Genomic DNA, 18,481 nt, shown 5'->3' on the forward strand with positions numbered 1-18,481 from the left:
AAATAGTACAGTTCCCATATACCACACACTCAGTTTCCCCTATTAATATTTTATGTTAGTATAGTACATTTGTTACAATTAATGAACCAATATTGATACATTATTAGTAGCTAAAGTCCATAGTTTTTTCAGATTTCCTTAACTTTCACCTAATATCCTTCTTCTGTTCCGGGATACCACATTATATTTAGTTGTCACACCTCCCTAGGCTCCTCTTGGGTGTGACAGTTTCTCAGACCTTGTTTTTGATGACTTTGACAGTTCTGAGGAGTACTGGTCAGTATTTTATAGAATATCTCTGTTGGATAGGCCTGATGTTTTTCTTATGTGTAGAGTCGGTTTTATGGGTTTGGGGAGGAAGGCCATAGAGGTAGTGCCATTTTCATCACATCATATCAAGGGAACATACGATCAACATGACATCACTGTAGTGTTTGTATCAGGTTGCTCCACCGTGAAGTTCCTCTTCCTCCCCCTCTTTCCATGCTGTTCCCTTTGGAAGGAAGTCACTATGTGTAGCCCACATTTAAGGAGTGGGGAGTTATGTTCCACCTCCTTGGGAGCCAAGTATGGATAAAGTTATTTAGAATCCTTCCACATGGGAGATCTGTCTCTTCCTCACTTATTTTTTTCAGTTGTTTATTTATATCAGTATGAACTTGTGCATAGTTCATTTATACTTTGGGTTACAGTCCAGTACTATATTTTATTGTTCAGACTGCCCCAGCTTTGGCCATTCAAGCTCTCAGTAGGCTCCTTTGTTCCCTTGACATACCCCACCCATTATGGGATTTTTGCTGGGGGGTAGTTGTTTTTGGTTTGGTTTGGTCCTCAGCATTTCATTACTTTCCGGCACTACCAGATGCACCAGGCTCATCTTACTTATTTCCTGCCCTAATCCTAGGAACAGACATGTGTCCAAGGAGCCATGGTTTCCTTTGTTAAAGAAAGACATTAGAAACTGAGATCTAGGCACTGGGTTTTACATACATTTTTAAAGCCCTCAGTTCCTGGACTTGTGCCTTGACTGGGGCAGAGTGCTGCCCTCTGACTGTACATCAGAATCTTTTGTGAGACTTGGCTTTTAAAACTCCAGAATCTGTATCTTCAAGGACTCCATATGATTACGAATCACCCCAGAAAAAAGAATCACTCCTCTAAGGTAGCTGTGGTCATAGTTAAGATGCTGGATTCTCACCAAAATAACCACATTAGCATATGTCTAGGTTCATAGGGGCCTTTACTCAGTAGTAAAAACTATGGAGAATCCTCCTTCTTCCTTGATCAGATGCAGTTCTCTAAGCCTGTACAAATGTCTGAGTCAGAAGGAATATTGACCAGCTTTCCTGGAATTCCAGGTTAACACTTTTCAGAAACCTGTTGAGCTTTCTCTTGGTGTTCAGTTTCCAGTTAAACACCAAGAGTGGTTTATACAACCCTGTGAAAAGGCAAAAAGAAACACTAATAAAAAATTTATTAAAGGAAAATTTTAGTCAGAAATACGGAGTTGCTGATTCAAAACATGTCTATAAAAATGTTTTAAATAAATGTGATAAATAAAAATAAATTTGAACAGTAAAGTAAATTTTAAAATCTCAGTGTAACTGAAATCTTTATGGATTAAGTAATATGATGTCTGGGATTTGCTTCAGGATAATCTGATGATGGGGTAGGGGGATGATACAGATGAAAGAAATTTCCATGTATTAATAATTGTGGCAGCTAGGTGATAGGTACACAGGGATTTGTTATACTATTCTCTCTACTTTTGCATATGTTTGAAATAAAATCTGTATGTAAAAATTTTAGAAATAAGGTATTTAGTGAATTTGTTACCACATACCCTTGACCATCCTGCTAAATTTGGCATTTTTATGTCCTCAGAAATATACTTAATGTCCTTTCAGGTCCAAATATCACTTGAATAGCATAATTACAGTTCAGTTAAAAAAAAAAATTCAGGGCCGGGCGCGGTGGCTCATGCCTGTAATCCCAGCACTTTGGGAGGCCTAGGCAGGATCACTTGGATCACTTGAGGTCAGAAGTTCGAGACCAACCTGGCCAACATGGTGAAACCCCGCCTCTAATAAAAATACAAAAATTAGCTGGGCATGGTGGCACACACCTGTAATCCCAGCTACTTGGAAGGCTGAGCCATGAGAATCGCTCAAACTCAGCAGGCGGAGGCTGCAGTGAACCAAGATCGTGCCACTGCACTCCAGCCTGGGCAACAGAGTAAGACTTTGTCAAAAAAAAAAAAAAATTAACAAGCATAAGAACAATTTGTACTTGTTTGTTTGTTCGTTTGTCGACTTGCTGGGTCGCCAAGGCTGGAGTGCAGTGGCACGATCTCGGCTCACTGCAACCTCCACCTCCTGGGTTCAAGTGATTGTCCTGCCTCAGTCTCCTGAGTAGCTGGGATTACAGGCACCCGCCACCACACCTGGCTAATTTTTGTATTTTTAGTAGAGACAGAGTTTCACCATGCTGGCCAGGCTGGTCTCAAACTCCTGACCTCAGGTGATCCGCCCACCTCAGCCTCCCAAAGTGCTGGGATTATAGGTGAGCCACCACACCCAGCCCTGTACTTTTAATAAATGATTTTTTTTTTTTTTTTTGAGACGAAGTTTCACTCTTGTTGCCCAAGCTGGAGTGCAATGGCGTGATCTCAGCTCATTGCAACCTCTGCCTCCCAGGTTCAAGCGATTCTCCTGCCTCAGCCTCCCAAGTAGCTGAGATTACAAGCATGTGCAACCACACTCGGCTAATTTTGTATTTTTAGTAAAGACGGGGTTTCACCATGTTGGACAGGCTGGTCTCGAACTCCTGGTGATCCACCCGCCTCAGCCTCTGAAAGTGCTGGGATTACAAACATGATCCTGACCCTAATAAATAATTTATTGAGCATACCATGTGTGTGCATTGGGCTAGGTTCTGGAGACAACAGTGAACACAGCATGCTACTTGCTCACAAATAGTTGAGTTTAGTAGGGACAGACAGGCCAGTAGGCAGTTCTATGAAAATGTGGGAGGAGCACAGTAGAGGGGTGGACCTGGAGCTCCCAGAAGGGCTCCATCATCCACAGAAGTGATGTGCATGTTGAGTGAGGAAGAAGTTCCACAGTTTCTAAAAATATTAGGGAGCTCTGTGTTTTTTAGGTTTGGGTTTTTTTTTTCTTTTTTTGCTTTTTAAATTTTAGATTCGGAGACCCGTATGTAGATTTATTACAAGGATATGTGGCCTGATGCTGAGGTTTGGGTTTTCATTGATCCCATCACCTATATAGTGAACAGGGTACCCACAGGAAGTTTTTCAGCCTTTCCCTGCCTCCCTCCCCTCTTTTGAGTCCCCAGTGTCTGTTGTTCCGTCTGTATGAGGGAGCTCTGCGTTGAACCTGAGTCACTGATTTATGTTCTTCAGTACTAGAATATACTCAGTTTTAACGTGTTCATTTGATTATGACTATATAGCAAACATTCGTCAACTCCTTCAGGCTTTCTTTTCCTCTTTAAATTAATCATTATGCAGGAGGAAGTTTCATGACTATGTAATTTGAAAATATACCCCTAGTATTAATTTTTAGGATCCCACCTCTGACAGATATAGAGAAGGTGCTGGGATTGTAAGGGAATGGCACTAACATTTATTAGTACTAGTGCCAGCAACTTACATATCTTATCTAATTTTTCTGCCAGTCCTCTGAGGAAATAGTATTACTTCCGTTTTAATAATGAAGAAACCTAGGTTCAGAGAAGGCAATTAACTTGGCCCTAGAGATAAGGCCAAAACTTGAATCCAAATACATCTGACTCCAAAATCCATGTTTTTTCCATTATATCTTACTGCTCTTTCTGTACCTGTAGTCTTCAAAACATTTTGCCATGTACCCCCTAAAATCAGTTTGAAAAAATTATGTACCTCTGTCACTAAAGAAGTCTTCTCCAAAACTGCTATTTTGAAATGTCATTTTATTTGCTGCCTTGGGAGTCTTTGCACTCGGAGCAGTAAGCCATGATTAGATTGGTTTGGGGGAAAGATATGCCTTTCTTCTGTAAAATGGCCAAAGTACTGTTGTGGAGACAACAGCAGAGCTTCCACCTCCTATGCATCCCTTGGCAGGTCAGGTTCAGCAAGGGGTACCTGTGAAGCTGAGGATCTGCCTAAACCAGACTTCCATAGGCAAACCCCTGTTTGTTGCACCAAAGCAACCTCCCCTCCATTCAGAAGATAATGCTGACAGTTTTACCTTGAGATATTCTTTCTTCTCAAACACATTTTTTTTTTTTTTTTGAGATGGAGTTTCACTCTTGTTGCCCAGGCTGGGGTACAATGGCGCGACCTCAGCTCACTGCAACCTCTGCCTCCTGGGTTCAAGCAATTCTCCTGACTCAGCCTCCAGTGTATCTGGGATTACAGGTACCCACCACCATGCCCCGCTAGTTTTTTTGTATTTTTGGTAGAGACTGGGTTTCATCATGCTGGCCAGGCTGGTGTCAAACTCCTAACCTCAGGTGATCCGCTTCCGCCTCGGCCTCCCAAAGTGCTGGGATTACAGGCGTGAGCCACTGCACCCAGCCTCAAACACAAATTAAATACATACCACTCTTTAACCTAAATAGAAAAACCCTAAAACCCAGGTTGCAAGATTTTTAAATACAATAAGAATATCCTGAATTATAAAACTGCTTTACTAAAGCCTAATCCAGGATTTATCCTCCTAGAGGACTACAAGGAAAGCACAGCCTTGGGAGAGATAAACATTTTGACAAAACAATGATAAAATTCCACGTCCTAAAAAGATAGAAGGCCAGGCATGGTGGCTCACGCCTGTAATCCCAGCACTTTGGGAGGCCGAGGCAGGCGGATCACAAGGTCAGGAGATCGAGACCTTCCTGGCTAACACAGTGAAACCCCATCTCTACTAAAAATACAAAAAAAATTAGCCGGGCGTGGTGGTGGGCGCCTGTAGTCCCAGCTACAGGTGTGAGCCCGGGAGGCGGAGCTTGCAGTGAGCAGAGATCGCGCCACTGCACTCCAGCCTGGGAAAGAACAAGACTCTGTCTCTCAAAAAAAAAAAAAAAAAAAATAGAAATGACAAAACATGCCCTCCTTGATTGAGAATAAGAAGGAAGGGCTCTAACTTTTTTTTTTTTTTTTTTGAGATGGAGTCTCGCTCCGTCACCAGGCTGGAGTGCAGTGGCGCGATCTCGGCTCACTGCAACCTCCGCTTCCCAGGTTCAAGCAATTCTCCTGCCTCAGCCTCCCAAGTAGCTGGGATTACAGGCGCATGCCACCATGCCCAGCTAATTTTTGTATTTTTAGTAGAGACGGGGTTTCACCATGTTGGTCAGGCTGGTCTCGATCTTGTGACCTCGTGGTCCACCCGCCTCGGCCTCCCAAAGTGCTGGGATTACAGGTGTGAGCCACCGTGCCTGGCCAGGAAGGGCTCTAACTTTTAAGAATTACAAATCAGAAGATTAGGCTGACACTGCTCTACAATTTAAGGGAAAACAATGAATATAAAAGCAAAAAAGTCACATAAATCCACAAAATGACCCAGGACTTAGATTTTTTTTTTAATCCTTAAATTGCCTCCTATGCAGCTTTCTTTCTGACATCTTTATACATCCCTAATCTTCTCTCGTTATTAAGATCCCTTTCCTAATGCTGTTAAGAAGACAATCCTGCTTTCTACATTTCTGCGAAGATGCTATTTCTGAATCTTGAAATGCCTCGAGATTACAAGTACATAAACACTTCATCTTAAAAACACTCAGCGTGCATTTTTAACATGGGACTTAGAAAATAAACCAACTGTGATAAATCAGTTCCATCATTTCTGTCCTGTCCATTTGGCTTTCTGAGTTTTTCATGTGACATGTAAGTCATCCTCCTAGGTTTTTCACTATGAAGAACATTGTACTTAAAGACTTTATGACCTTTATGCCACTTGGCACTGTATTTAAATGTGAGTATTCTATGAGAAGATTCTACTGAAAAGTGACGTTGGTATCCTCCATCTGGTAGGCATTTGCTATGGTTTGAATATGGTGTGTCCCCAGAAAATCTTGTTGAAGCTTGGTCCCCAGCGTAGAGGTGTAGGGAGGTGGTGCCTTTAAGAGGTGATGGGGTCATTAAAATGGATTAATCTCCTTCTGACAGGAATGGATGAGTTCTGGAGGGAATGGGTTAGTTTGGTGATAGGGGGTTGCTAGAAAGCGAGTTCCCTCCTGTGTTTGGTCCTTTTCCGCGTGCCTCCTTCTCCTTCCACTTCCCTGCCATTTGTGACGCAGCTCGAGGCCTCACCAAAAGCTGAGCAGATGCCAGTGCCATGTTTCCTAGACCTCCCAGCCTCCAGAATCAGGAGCCAAATAAACTTTTTAAAAAATGTTTCCCTGTCTCAGGTATTCTGTTTTACCAACACGAAATGGACTAAGCATTACATAAATACTTACTGTTTGGTTTAAGCTTGCCTAAGTATATATGCATTCATAAGAACACTGACAACGTTTTTTAAATAAACTAATAATTAGTTAAGGGAATATAAAATACCTCCAAAGATAGAGGAGCATAACACAAGTCTGAGGTAACACTACAGCTTTCTATATAAGGTTGAAGCAATTGACATACCATTTAAGGTGTTTCACTGATGAGAGCATAAGCCTGCCCTGGTCAGCAACATTCACTAACACCAGGGAAGGCATCAGAGGAGGTGTTCTTCCTGTGTTAGGGCATCGGCAGCTCTGTGGTTACTCTTCTAAAAAGGGTTGTTTTTTAAAGCACTGGAATTCAGAGGTGTAGGTTGAGCATTGCTTGCCAGTTTTTCTTTGTGCACAAGTAGTTGACCACTCCATCCCCTCTTCTAAGAAATAATGGTGGCACACAGGGCATTGAACTTATTAACACCAAAATCTTACCCGCTTACCACTTGAGTTAGCATACTCTGCTACTACATCTAGTCTGTACACTTTTTTTTTTTTTTTTTTTTGAGACAGAGTCTCGCTCTGTGGCCCAGGCTGGAGTGCAGTGGCAGGATCTCGGCTCACTGCAACCTCCACCTCCTGGGTTCAAGCGATTATCCTGCCTTAGCCCCCTGAGTAGCTGGGATTACAAGTGTGCACCACCATGCCCGGCTAGTTTTTGTGTTTTTAGTACAGACAGGGTTTCGCCATGTTGACCAGGCTGGTCTCGAACTCCTGGCCTTCAGTGATCCGCCCGCCTCGGCCTCCCAAAGTGCTGAGATTACAGGCATGAGCCACCACACCCAGCCAATCTGCACACATTTAAAGAATATTTTCTACATCAGTCTTGAGAACAAACATCAGCCTCAGGGAAAAGTGCGTAGCAGATGAGCTTCTAACAGGGTTTATCTGCTTTTTCATTTTTAAAATCTATTTTGTCAGGTAATCTTACCAAAAAAGGCGGCCTCCCATGAAACTTAGTCCAAGCCCCATTGCTTTCATCCATCTGGCCAGACTTCAGAAATGTCCAGCTTGTCCTGAAGAACAAGGAGACTCCTCCCAACACGCTCAACGTTTTGAATTGGTCTTTGTCATTTTGCGTTTCACTGCAATCCATACCACTCTGCTCCTGAGGACCTAAACTTGTTGGGGCATGGACTTTGTTCTTTGCCTTGGCACTTTCTTCCCGTCTTTAAGCCTCATGTACACATGAAGCTTCAAATGCCTAATTGTACTCAAACCTTATAAAGACTTGTTTAAAAAGAAGGAACCTGCTTTATTTTAAAATGTGAAACTACTTCTTCCCATAGATGATGCTGAGATGCGTAATTGTTCTCAGCACAGCTTGAACAATCAGTCCATCAAGAGCTGTGTTTTCTGTTGCCCTGTTATCCTTAGATTTGCCCCTGGGCACAGTGCATGGAGAAAGCTCCATGGAGGCTGAATGTGGAGATGATTTTGCCTAAAGTTGTCACTTACTTACCTGCCAAAAAACCATCAAGCCCCAGATGTGTCAGTAACCTTACAAAGACTCTTTCATTTTTCTGAGGTACCAGTTGTAGTTTGTCACTTTTTGAAAGAGACTTTCATGTTAAGTGTTTAGGCAAAATTTTTTGGTGGGGAAGGGGCGGGGACGGGGGCAGGTGGAACAAAACTCCGGAGGAGAAGGGGAGAGAAGCACTGCCCAGAAGCTGGGCTTTCCCCGTGGCTTCCTATTTGCTCGGCCTTCGTTTTTGTGAGTCCTTGCACAAACAGACTAAATACCTGGATTATGCCCTCATCTGGACTCAAATACACATACATTACATACCCTTTTCTCCCTAATCAGCCTGACACATTCCTTTGTTGGTAAATGGTTCCAAAACAAACACTGTCAGGGCACCTAATTAGCAGTTTTGTGGGCTGCGCTTGGCAGTCTTGTTACATCCTGTTCAACAATAGAGAACAACAGCCTTGGCTAGGCCGGGCTTCAGGGAGGGAGCAGCTTCCCCCAATGTATATGCCATTTTTTAATGATATTTCCTTTCTGTGGCTTTTCTTGGGAAGCAGCCACTCAGTGAGTATTGCAGTGAGGTGTAGGATCCTAGAAGCAGCTAAAGGAAACTTGTGCTCCTCTGTAGAGTACCTTTTTGGAGGAGCTGTTTGTTTCTAATCGTTCTTTTCTTTCTCTGGTATTGAAGAGGAACATTTTGAGGAACTTCGTCAGTGGTTCTCTAATGCCAATGGTGGAGGACCAGACTCTCGCTTGTGTTTTAGAATTATAAGCTAACAGAGATAGAAGGGACTGTGGGGACCCTTTAGACATTTTGGGGGTGGGAAACTTGAAGCCCAGACAGCTCACATGTCTTGTGCATGGCAGAGGCAGGGTGATGACTCCCCAGATGGAATTTGACCCTTCTTCAGCTCTGACTGCCCACTCTTTAATGTGTTTATTGTGTCAATGACAGTTTTCTTTAATGAAAACTCTTCAGCACAATGCTAGTTTTTCTGGATTTTAAACTTTGGTCAAAGAGTAACTTGGTAAATAACATTTCACCTTGGCCTGGTGGCTTCTGCATTCACATGTCGAAATGTTTCAGAGTGTCTGCTAACATAGCTGAGACTTTCGTGAAAACCTCAGGGCTGACCTGACCCTTTATGCCATTAAGCCACTTGATAAATATGGTGCATTTATAAACACAATCCTAGCTGCTGAAGCCACCATTGTGTTTTGAGGCCATTTGGTCACTTGAATAGATGGCTGTCACCTAGACACATTTCTTACCAAGCTTCTAGTTAGGTATCTGGTTAATATTGTGTTGATCATCTTAGCTTTAAGCATTTCAGTCAGCTTAATTTTTTGCTGTTTAAAGGGGAAATGTTCATCGTTTAACTCATTTTAACTTTCTAACTATAAAATTAATTGATATTATAGAAAATTTGAAAAGTACAGAAAATTAAAGAAAATATTCTCCATTTCTCCATTTTTTCTACACATAGGTATTTTTAAATAAAGTTGGAATCATATTGAATATATAATTTTATATCCAGCATTTTTTATCATATTGTATCAGAACCAGAAAAATAGTCACATTTAATCTATAAATTTGTATTGATGGGTACTTTTAAAGAAAAAAAAAAAATTTTTTTTTTTTTTTTTGAGACAGGATCTGGCTCTGTCATCCAGGCTGGAGTATAGTGGCACCATCTTGGCTTGCTGCAACCTCTGCCTCCCAGGCTCAGACGATCCTCTCACCTCAGCCTGCCAAGTAGCTGTGACTACAGATGCTCTCCACCACGCCCAGATAATTTTTGTATTTTTTTGTAGAGATGGGGTTTCACCATGTTGCCCAGGCTAGAGGAAAAAAATTTTAATTGGCTCTAAAATCATTAAGATCCATCGAATAAACACAGGCAGGCCAGTCCATAAAAAGATCATTGGGCCGGGTGCAGTGGCTCACGCCTGTAATCCCAGCACTTTGGGAGGCCAAGCCTGGTGGATCATGAGGTCAGGAGTTCAAGACCAGCCTGGCCAATATGATGAAACCCCATCTCTACTAAAAATACAAAAATTAGCCGGGTGTGGTGGCGGGTGCCTGTACTCCCAGCTACTTGGGAGGCTGAGGCAGAGAACTGCTTAAACCTAGGAGGCAGAGGTTGCAGTGAGCCGAGATCGCACCACTGCACTCCAGCCTGGGTGACAGAGCAAGACCCCATCTCAAAAACAGAAAACAAAAAGATCACTGGACTAGGAACAAAGAAGTCTCGATGTCGTTCCTAGCCACTAACTTGTGTGATCTTTGACAAGCCACCACTCCGCTGGACCTTCATACCAGGCATATGGCACTGTTTTAAGCTTTTATTGACAAAAGGAGTAAGATCTTTGCTTCCGCTCCATTGCTCAGCATTTTGTATTTGTGTTTGATAGTTTGTCATGATGTTTTCAGTAAAGTTGGCTGATTTTTATTCTGTTTACCCAAAGGGATTTAGATACAAATCTAAACTGCAGTTCAGTCCACCGTTTTGAAATAATGTAAGGAAATAGACTTTTTATATTTTGCTCACTGCTCCATCTAAGACAACACTTAGTAACTGCTCAATAAATAATTCATGAATGAATAGAGAGTTTGCTTTATTCTGTAATTTTAACTATAATCTGTAGTTATTAACATATTTTCTTTTAAATGGCTTTTAAAGTGATTTCAGGAAATTCATTATTTAAGTAGGCATTACCGAGATATGTGACTTTATTGAGTGATGGCTAACTTTCTTAGCATATGTTAGAGACAGATGTGTTTTACTGGGTCAATGGAGACTTTAATGTCAGGAGAGAGATGATGTAAAAAATGTGAGCTTTGCTAAGCTACTCAGATAATTTCATTTTCAAAACATCTTTTAGGTTGGTTTTTAGCATGTGCTTTTTCTTCCCCATGGGACTGTAAATAAGTAACCTGAACACACAATAGGGCAGAGAAGGAGTATTTACCTTTCCAAACAAAATGTGTTGACTTTTCAGACTGAGCAGTATGTTCTGAAATGAACTGTTCTATGCTTTAGAATTACAAAGGGTACAATAGTATCTTGGTTTTGTCAATACATGTTTGTTATTTTTAAGACTTCTTTCATACAACTAATTATAGGAGTACAGATAGTAATACCTCATTAAATTTGTCTTTAAAAAAATCTTTTTTAAGTATCTAATGTATATTATCACACTTTTACTAAGCCCCTGCAGAATTCTGAATATTTAAAACACTTAACAATGCTACCTCAGGAAACATCTTCACAACTATCTACAGCTACCATTAATAATTATCTTTTCAGCTCCTGATGCTTTCAGAGCACTTAAAATAGAGAGAAAGGTGCAGCCCATGTTAACCCTCTGTATAAAATTATACCAGAGCCAGAACCTTTGTAAAGCCAGGGGGAGCTTAGCAATAGTCTGCCCATGTCTCCCACCTCCTTGAAGGCCGGAATCCCCCTCCAAACCACACCTGGAGCTACTGGAAGATTCAAGCTGCTGAATCCCAGAGCAGTACCCTTTCCGCCCTACCCTGTTGTCACAGCAGTAGCCCTGAAATCTGGGGAACCCACAAACCAACCTGCGGGATAAAGGACTCTGCCACCTACCTTTAACTAGTCTCACTTGTGGTGGTTGATGTGTAGTTGAGATCATCACCACCACATTTAATGGGAAGAATTTTGTAGCCTTTTGATGAGAAAACAAGGGAAGATAGCATTAAAAAGTAATTCATATGAAAAATAAATGTGTGAATTGTTATTTTATAAAACCAGTAGCATAATAGAGTACACAAATAATGAACCTGGTTCAAAGACTGCCTTGGAAATATTGGAAGCCACTAACTTGAACTGATTTAACTTAGACTGAAAGATCTAGTTTGGCTCTGAGAGTTGGGAGGTTGAAGTATCTTTTTTTTTTTTTTTTTTGAGACGGAGTTCACTCTTGTTGCCCAGGCTGGAGTGCAATGGCACTATCTTGGCTCACCGCAACCTCCGCCTCCCAGGTTCAAGCGCTTCTCCTGCCTCAGCCTCCCAAGTAGCTGGGATTACAGGCATGTACCACCATGCCTGGCTAATTTTGTATTTTTTTTTTAGTAGAGACGGGGTTTCTCCATATTGGTCAGGCTGGTCTTGAACTCCCGACCTCAGGTGATCCGCCCACCTCGGCCTCCCAAAGTGCTGGGATTACAGGCGTGAGCCACCGCGCCCGGCCAGGAGGTTGAAGTATCTTAAGACCATCTTTGAGAATGGAGTTAAGTCCTACTATTTTTTTTTTTCTTTTTTCTTTTTTTTTTTTTTTTGAGACAGGGTTTTACTCTGTTGCCCAGGCTTGAGTGCAGTGGCACTATCAGGGCTCACTGCAGCCTTCACCTCCCAGGCTTAGGTGACCCTCCAGCCTCAGCCTTCCAGGTAACTGGGACTACAGATGCACACCACCATGCTTGGTTAATTTATCTGTGGAGACAAGATCTCAATATGTTGCTCAGACTGGTCTCCAACTCCTGGGCTCAAGCAGTCCTCCTGCCCTGGCCTCCCAAATTGCTGGGATTACAGGCATGAGCCACCACTCCCACCCCGAATTCCACGTTTTTTTCTAGAAAGCGAATCTTTGATGGTGGAGAGAAAGGAAATTTAAATGAAAAGACTGGGGGAAAAGCAATTTATATCAATGATTGGAAAGAAAATCTTCAAACTCTAGATTGCAAAGAGACAAGCAAATTTCCCTTGGTAGCAGAAGACACAGGAGTCAGAGAGGGAGTGCAGCGTGGAATGAGCTCAGAGGCCTGAGGTAACAACCTCTTGGGCGGAGCGTGGTTTTCCTGCAGTGCTTGAAATAAGCACCAGCTCAGGGGCTTAGGGACAGAAATGATGTGAATGTCAAAGCAGCAAGCAAAATGACTTTTCCCTTCCTCTGGCTTCCCCGAAAGCACATTTAAGATATACTGTTTAAAAGTGAGAGATCTAGTTAGGGGGACTTTAATACTTCCAAAGTACCTACAAGCAGTACTCAAGTCTCCTTCTCCCAGGCTAACCCCCCCATTAGTTTGTTACCTCACTTTTTCTCAGCGAGGGGTCTGGGGAGGTGGCTCAGGCAGGCTGCTACCCAAAGACAATGAAAAGGAAAAGCCCCTGGTGCGGTGGCTCAACACTTCGGGAGGCCAAAGGAGGCCAACACTTTGGGAGGCTGAGACAGGCAGATCACTTGAGCCTAGGAGTTTGAGACCAGCCTGGGCAACATGGCGAGACCCCATCTCTCCAAAAAATACAAAAATGAGCCAGCTATGGTGGTGTGCACCTGTAGCTTCTGTTACACTGGTAGCTGAGGTGGGAGGGAGGATCACTTGAGCCCAGGGGGCAGAGGTTGCAGTGAGCCGTGATCACACCACTGCACTCCAGCCTGGGTGATGGAATGAGACCCTGTCTCAATAAAATAGAAAAAGCTTGGCCGGGCGCGGTGGCTCACGCTTGTAATCCCAGCACTTTGGGAGGCCGAGGCGGGCGGATCACGAGGTCAGGAGATCGAGACCACGGTGAAACCCCGTCTCTACCAAAAATACAAAAAATTAGCCGGGCGTGGTGGCGGGCGCCTGTAGTCCCAGCTACTCGGAGAGGCTGAGGCAGGAGAATGGCGTGAACCCGGGAGGCGGAGGTTGCGGTGAGCCGAGATCGCGCCACTGCACTCCAGCCTGGGCGACAGAGCAAGACTCCGTCTCAAAAAAAAAAAAAAAAAAAAAGAAAAAGCTTAGTTCTTACTTAGCACAGCTTGATGTTTCAGCCTAAGTTAGAAGCTCACGTTGGCCTCCCAATGTGACTGTTGCTCCCTTTGAGAGATTCCTTTGCTGAAATACTACTATTTAGCCTTCTATATCATATTTCTGTCTTATGAGTATGTGTGATGTTGAAAAAAATAAGGTTTTCAGTGACTTCTTACATATCAGCTTATGGCTTGTGTACACAGCAGAACTATTCTTATTATTGTGACTGTCAGTTCCATCCAACATTTACCAATACACAGAATGGAAACAAAAGTTCCAACGAATGTTCTCACTGAATGAAAGGGACTGCTAAAACATGCTTTGTTGTTCAGGCCTTCCCTCCTTCTTCCCTCCTTCAATATTAATATATATCAGGAGGAAAGCATTATTGCAGTATATTTCCAAGGTAATACATGTTTGGTTAATGTAAAGTAGAGTAATTTTAATTATTAAAAGTTTATACATTATTAAACAATTGAACCATGTTTGCTAATTTTATAAACATGTAAACAATCAGTCTAATTAGTTTAACCCACCAAACTTGTACAATGCCTTTATCCTTATATAAAAATGAAAAGCATCTGAGATGTTCAGAACGTCCAATATCTAAAGCCAGGATTAGTTCTTAACTACCTGAGATTTTTATTATACAGGTGCATCTCATTTTAAATAAACCTTATAAATAAAACTGTAATATAAAGATCAGGGCAGTAAACTTCCCTAGTATATTTAATAGAGAATTATATAGAATTTGACTTCTCAAAGTTTTATGTACATGAAGGGAGACTGTTTCTATCAGATATAAAAATGTATTGTAAAACAATGTAATGGGAATAAGGATACAAAGATCACTAGAACAAGAGTCAAAAAGATTCAGAAAGTATGGAAATAGACCCAAGTAATATGGGAATTTAATACATGATAAAGGTGGCATAGCAAATTGGTGGAACAAAAAAAGTATTATTCCATATTAGGAATTGGGAACTAATTAGCCATTTGGAAAAAGAAAAATAATGCTGCCCATACTCCTTACATCAAGATAAATTCTAGGTGGATCAAATATTTTAATGTAAAAATAAATAAAACCCACAGAGTACTAGAAATGTACTAGAAAGAAATGGTGGTGAATATATATATATATATATATATATATATATATTTTTTTTTTTTTTTTTTTTTGAGATGGAGTCTCGCTCTGTCACCCAGGCTGGAGTGCAATGGCGTGATCTCAGCCTCCCGGATTGAAGCGATTCTCGTGCCTCAGCCTCCCAAATAGCTGGGATCACAAGTGCACGTCACCAAGCCCAGCTAATTTTTGTATTTTTAGTAGAGATGGGGTTTCACATGTTGGTCAGGCTGGTCTCGAACTCCTGACCTCGTGATCTGCCCACCTCGGCCTCCCAAAGGGCTGGGATTACAGGCATGAGCCACCGTGCCCAGCCTATTATTTTTATAATATTAAAGTGTGAAAGGACTTTCTAAGCCATGGAAGCAAAATGCTTTTAAATACATAAAGAGTTGTCCGGGCGTCTGTAATCCCAGCACTTTGGGAAGCCAAAGCAGGTGGACCACTTGAGGTCAGGAGTTTGAGACCTGCCTGGCCAACATGGTGAAACCCTGTCTTTACTAAAAATATAAAAATTAGCCAGGCATGGTGGCACACACCTGTAATCCCAGGTACCTGAGAGGCTAAGGCATGAGAATCACTTGAACCCAGGAGGCGGAGGTGGCAGTGAGCCGACATCACACTACTGCACTCCAGCGTGGGTGACAGAGACTCTGTCTCAAAAAAAAAAAAAAAAAAAAAAACATAAAAAGTGTTAAATGCTTAAAATTCTATAGGTAAAGGTAAACATAAACAGGAAGCTTGGAGAAATAATTTCAACACATGACGAAGTATTGATTTCCTTAATATGAAAGATATATTTAAAAATTAGTAAAATATCAGTAGAAAATGGGCAGAGGACATGAACCAATTTACCGAAAGAATATGCAAATGGCCAAAAACTACATGAACAACTCCATATTACAATTAAAGCAAAATTAGATTTTAACCTATTAGTTATGAGAAAATATTAATAGATATGAAATGTAAAGCCCTATATAAAAACACTAGTTGGCCGGGCACGGTGGCTTACACCTGTTATCACAACACATGGGGAGGCCAAGGCAGGAGATCCATTGAGGCCAGGAATTTGAGACCAGCCCGGGCAACATAGCAGAAACTTGTCTCTGCAAAAACAGTGTTTTTTTTCAATTAGCCAGTCGTGGTGGCACACACTTGTAGTCCTAGCTATTAATACTTGGGAGGCTGAGGTGGAAGGATCCCTTGAGTCCAGCAGTTCGAGGCTGCAGTGAACTATGATCACACTTGGACTCCAGCCTGGGCAACAGAGCAAGACCCTGTCTCTAAAACAAAAAACAAAATCCACATTAGTTAATATCACCTCCTATTTTCATTTTGCAAAGTCCATATTTTTGTTTTAAATATATTATATGAAAAATAAGAGCCCTGCTGTCCTTAGCAATGATTGACTTAGAAGTGTAGTTCTCAAACTTTTGTGTTCATCAGAATTCCCAGGAGGACTTGTTAAAACACAGATTGCTGGGCCCCAGCCCAGAGTTTATGATTCACTAAGTCTAGAGGGAGACCCAATAATTAGCCTTTATTTTATTTATTTATTTATTTAGAGACAGGGTCTCACTCTGTTGCCCAGGCTGAAATGCAGTGGCACCATCACGGCTCACTGCAGCCTCGACCTCCCAGTCTCAAGCAATCTTCCTACCTCCAGCCTCCCCAGTAGCTGGGACCACAGGTGTGTACTACCATACCCAGCTAAATTTTCTCTATTTTTGTAGAGATGGGATCTCCCTGTGTTGCCCAGGTCCTGAACTCCTGGGCAGGATCATTCTGCCTCAGCCTCTCAAAAGTGCTGGAATTACAGGTGTGAGGCACTGTGCTGGCCACTAATTAGCCTTTCTAACAAATTCTCTAGTGATACTGGCTTGGCTGCATCGCATTTGGTCCAGGGACCACACTTTCAGCACCACCAGCCTAGAATAAATTGAGTATTAGAAAATTATGGTTACCATCTTTGAAGAGCATTGTCTTAGAGAGACAAATAGGAGAATAAAGTAATGGCAAAACACTTTAGGTCTTTTATTTAAAGGCCTTTCTCCTAAATTTACATCAATAACCAGTAATTTATTCCTAAGCAACTAATCACGCTGCTCATAAAGTTAGATAGGGCTTATCTTCTAGACTTTTTGCATTTTCGTCTTTTTTTTTTTTTTTTCGGGAGAACGGGGTCTCGCTATATTGCCCAGGCAGGTCTTGAACTCCTGGGCTCAAGCTATCCTCCCGCCTCTTGCCTCCCTGAGAGCTGGGATTACAGGTGTTAGCCACCGCGCCTGGCCAACTTTTTGCATTTTCTAATGTACATTAGGTTTATGTACATTAATGTGCATTTTCTAATGTACATTAGATTCATGTACATTAATGTGCATTTTCTAATGTACCCATGCTTGACCTTTTTTTCATTTTGGTTGTACTTAGTGTCTTAGTCCTTTGAGGAACTGAAATGTCATGTGTTAAATACAAGTGAGTCCCATTCAGAGTCTTAGGTGCGTATCTTCCTGTCACATTATTAGTTCTTTTTAAAAGGCTTACTTCAAAAACTTGGCAGGTAAATGTTTCAATTTTACATTAAGGAGGTAGACTGGTAAATCATGAGAAGTTCATATATAAACCAAGATCATTTGTTTGAATCTGCATTCGCCTAATAATCTCATATTCACTCCCTTCGTCTTAGATGTAGCAAGATAATTCTAAACACCCCTTTGGCTCTTAGGCATTTTAAACCACTTTAGGAATTTCTACAGAAAACCATTTATCTTGTTTATATTTCTCTATGGCTACAATTATAATACAGTCTAGCTTTTTCCCAGAAATGGTAGAAATGTTTAAATCCTCCATCAGTTCCTTTACTTTGTCCAATATTAAACAGATTTTCCTAAATACCAAGATGGGTATTTGTTTCTTGAGAATTATATTAATTACCAGATGAACCTTAAAATAAAAACTCAGAAGCATCAGAAATATCCATTTTCCCTATCCCAAGAAAACTATTTCATCAAGGTCAAATCTATTATAATTTTATACACATACTTAGAATATAACTGAGAAGTTCAGTCACCATCCACAAGTTAGCAAGAAGCACTGATTAAGCATTTGCACAAAAGATGGCAGTGAGTTAATGTCCCCAGTAGGGTAGCAAAATTAACAAATGAATTAATTAACCCTTATTTACATTCTATTTTAAAGCCAAGATTTAAGTAAAGCTTTTGTCAAAGGTATTTAGCTGAACTTGGTTTACAAACTAAAAGTGCAAATGCTTTGTGGGCTGCCGTCAGGGAAAACCTCTCCTTAATTAACTATGGGGCTTAAAGTGCAGATAAAAAGATCATTGCAGGACATACCAATTGTTCTTCCCAGATTTGGGTCTTAGCAGGTATCTGGGCATGTGTTGAGTAACTTAAAGGACCAAGTTGCTAGTAATAGAAAAGGGGCCACATTCACATGAGAACACTGGAATCAAGTAGGCTTACTAGCTCTGGAATCAGATAAACCTCCAGTTATTATATTACATTATATCTATTATTTTCTTACTGACTGGCTTAATAAAAATGAGAGAACTGGAGGCCAGGCGTGGTGGCTCACGCCTGTAATCCCAGCACCCATTGGGAGGCCGAGGCGGGCGGAT

General features: G+C 41.5%; 1 protein-coding gene across 2 annotated transcripts in view; it reads left to right on the forward strand.

The window, feature by feature from the left end:
• Positions 1 to 18,481, forward strand: part of PLEKHM3 (pleckstrin homology domain containing M3) — a 206,703-nt gene that overhangs the window by 172,389 nt on the left and 15,833 nt on the right. The window contains exon 8 of one of the 2 annotated variants that reach the window (XM_058439120.1): positions 9,609 to 9,782. The exons of the other annotated variant lie outside the window; for it this stretch is intronic. Within the exon in view, the coding sequence (XP_058295103.1) occupies positions 9,609 to 9,714 (106 nt within the window). The 3' untranslated portion in view covers positions 9,715 to 9,782. Of the gene's footprint in view, positions 1 to 9,608; positions 9,783 to 18,481 lie in introns of those variants that run through there. 2 annotated transcript variants of the gene reach the window in all.

The sequence above is a fragment of the Hylobates moloch genome, unplaced genomic scaffold, assembly GCF_009828535.3.
Source record: "Hylobates moloch isolate HMO894 unplaced genomic scaffold, HMol_V3 SCAFFOLD_1, whole genome shotgun sequence".
Taxonomy (NCBI): domain Eukaryota; kingdom Metazoa; phylum Chordata; class Mammalia; order Primates; family Hylobatidae; genus Hylobates; species Hylobates moloch.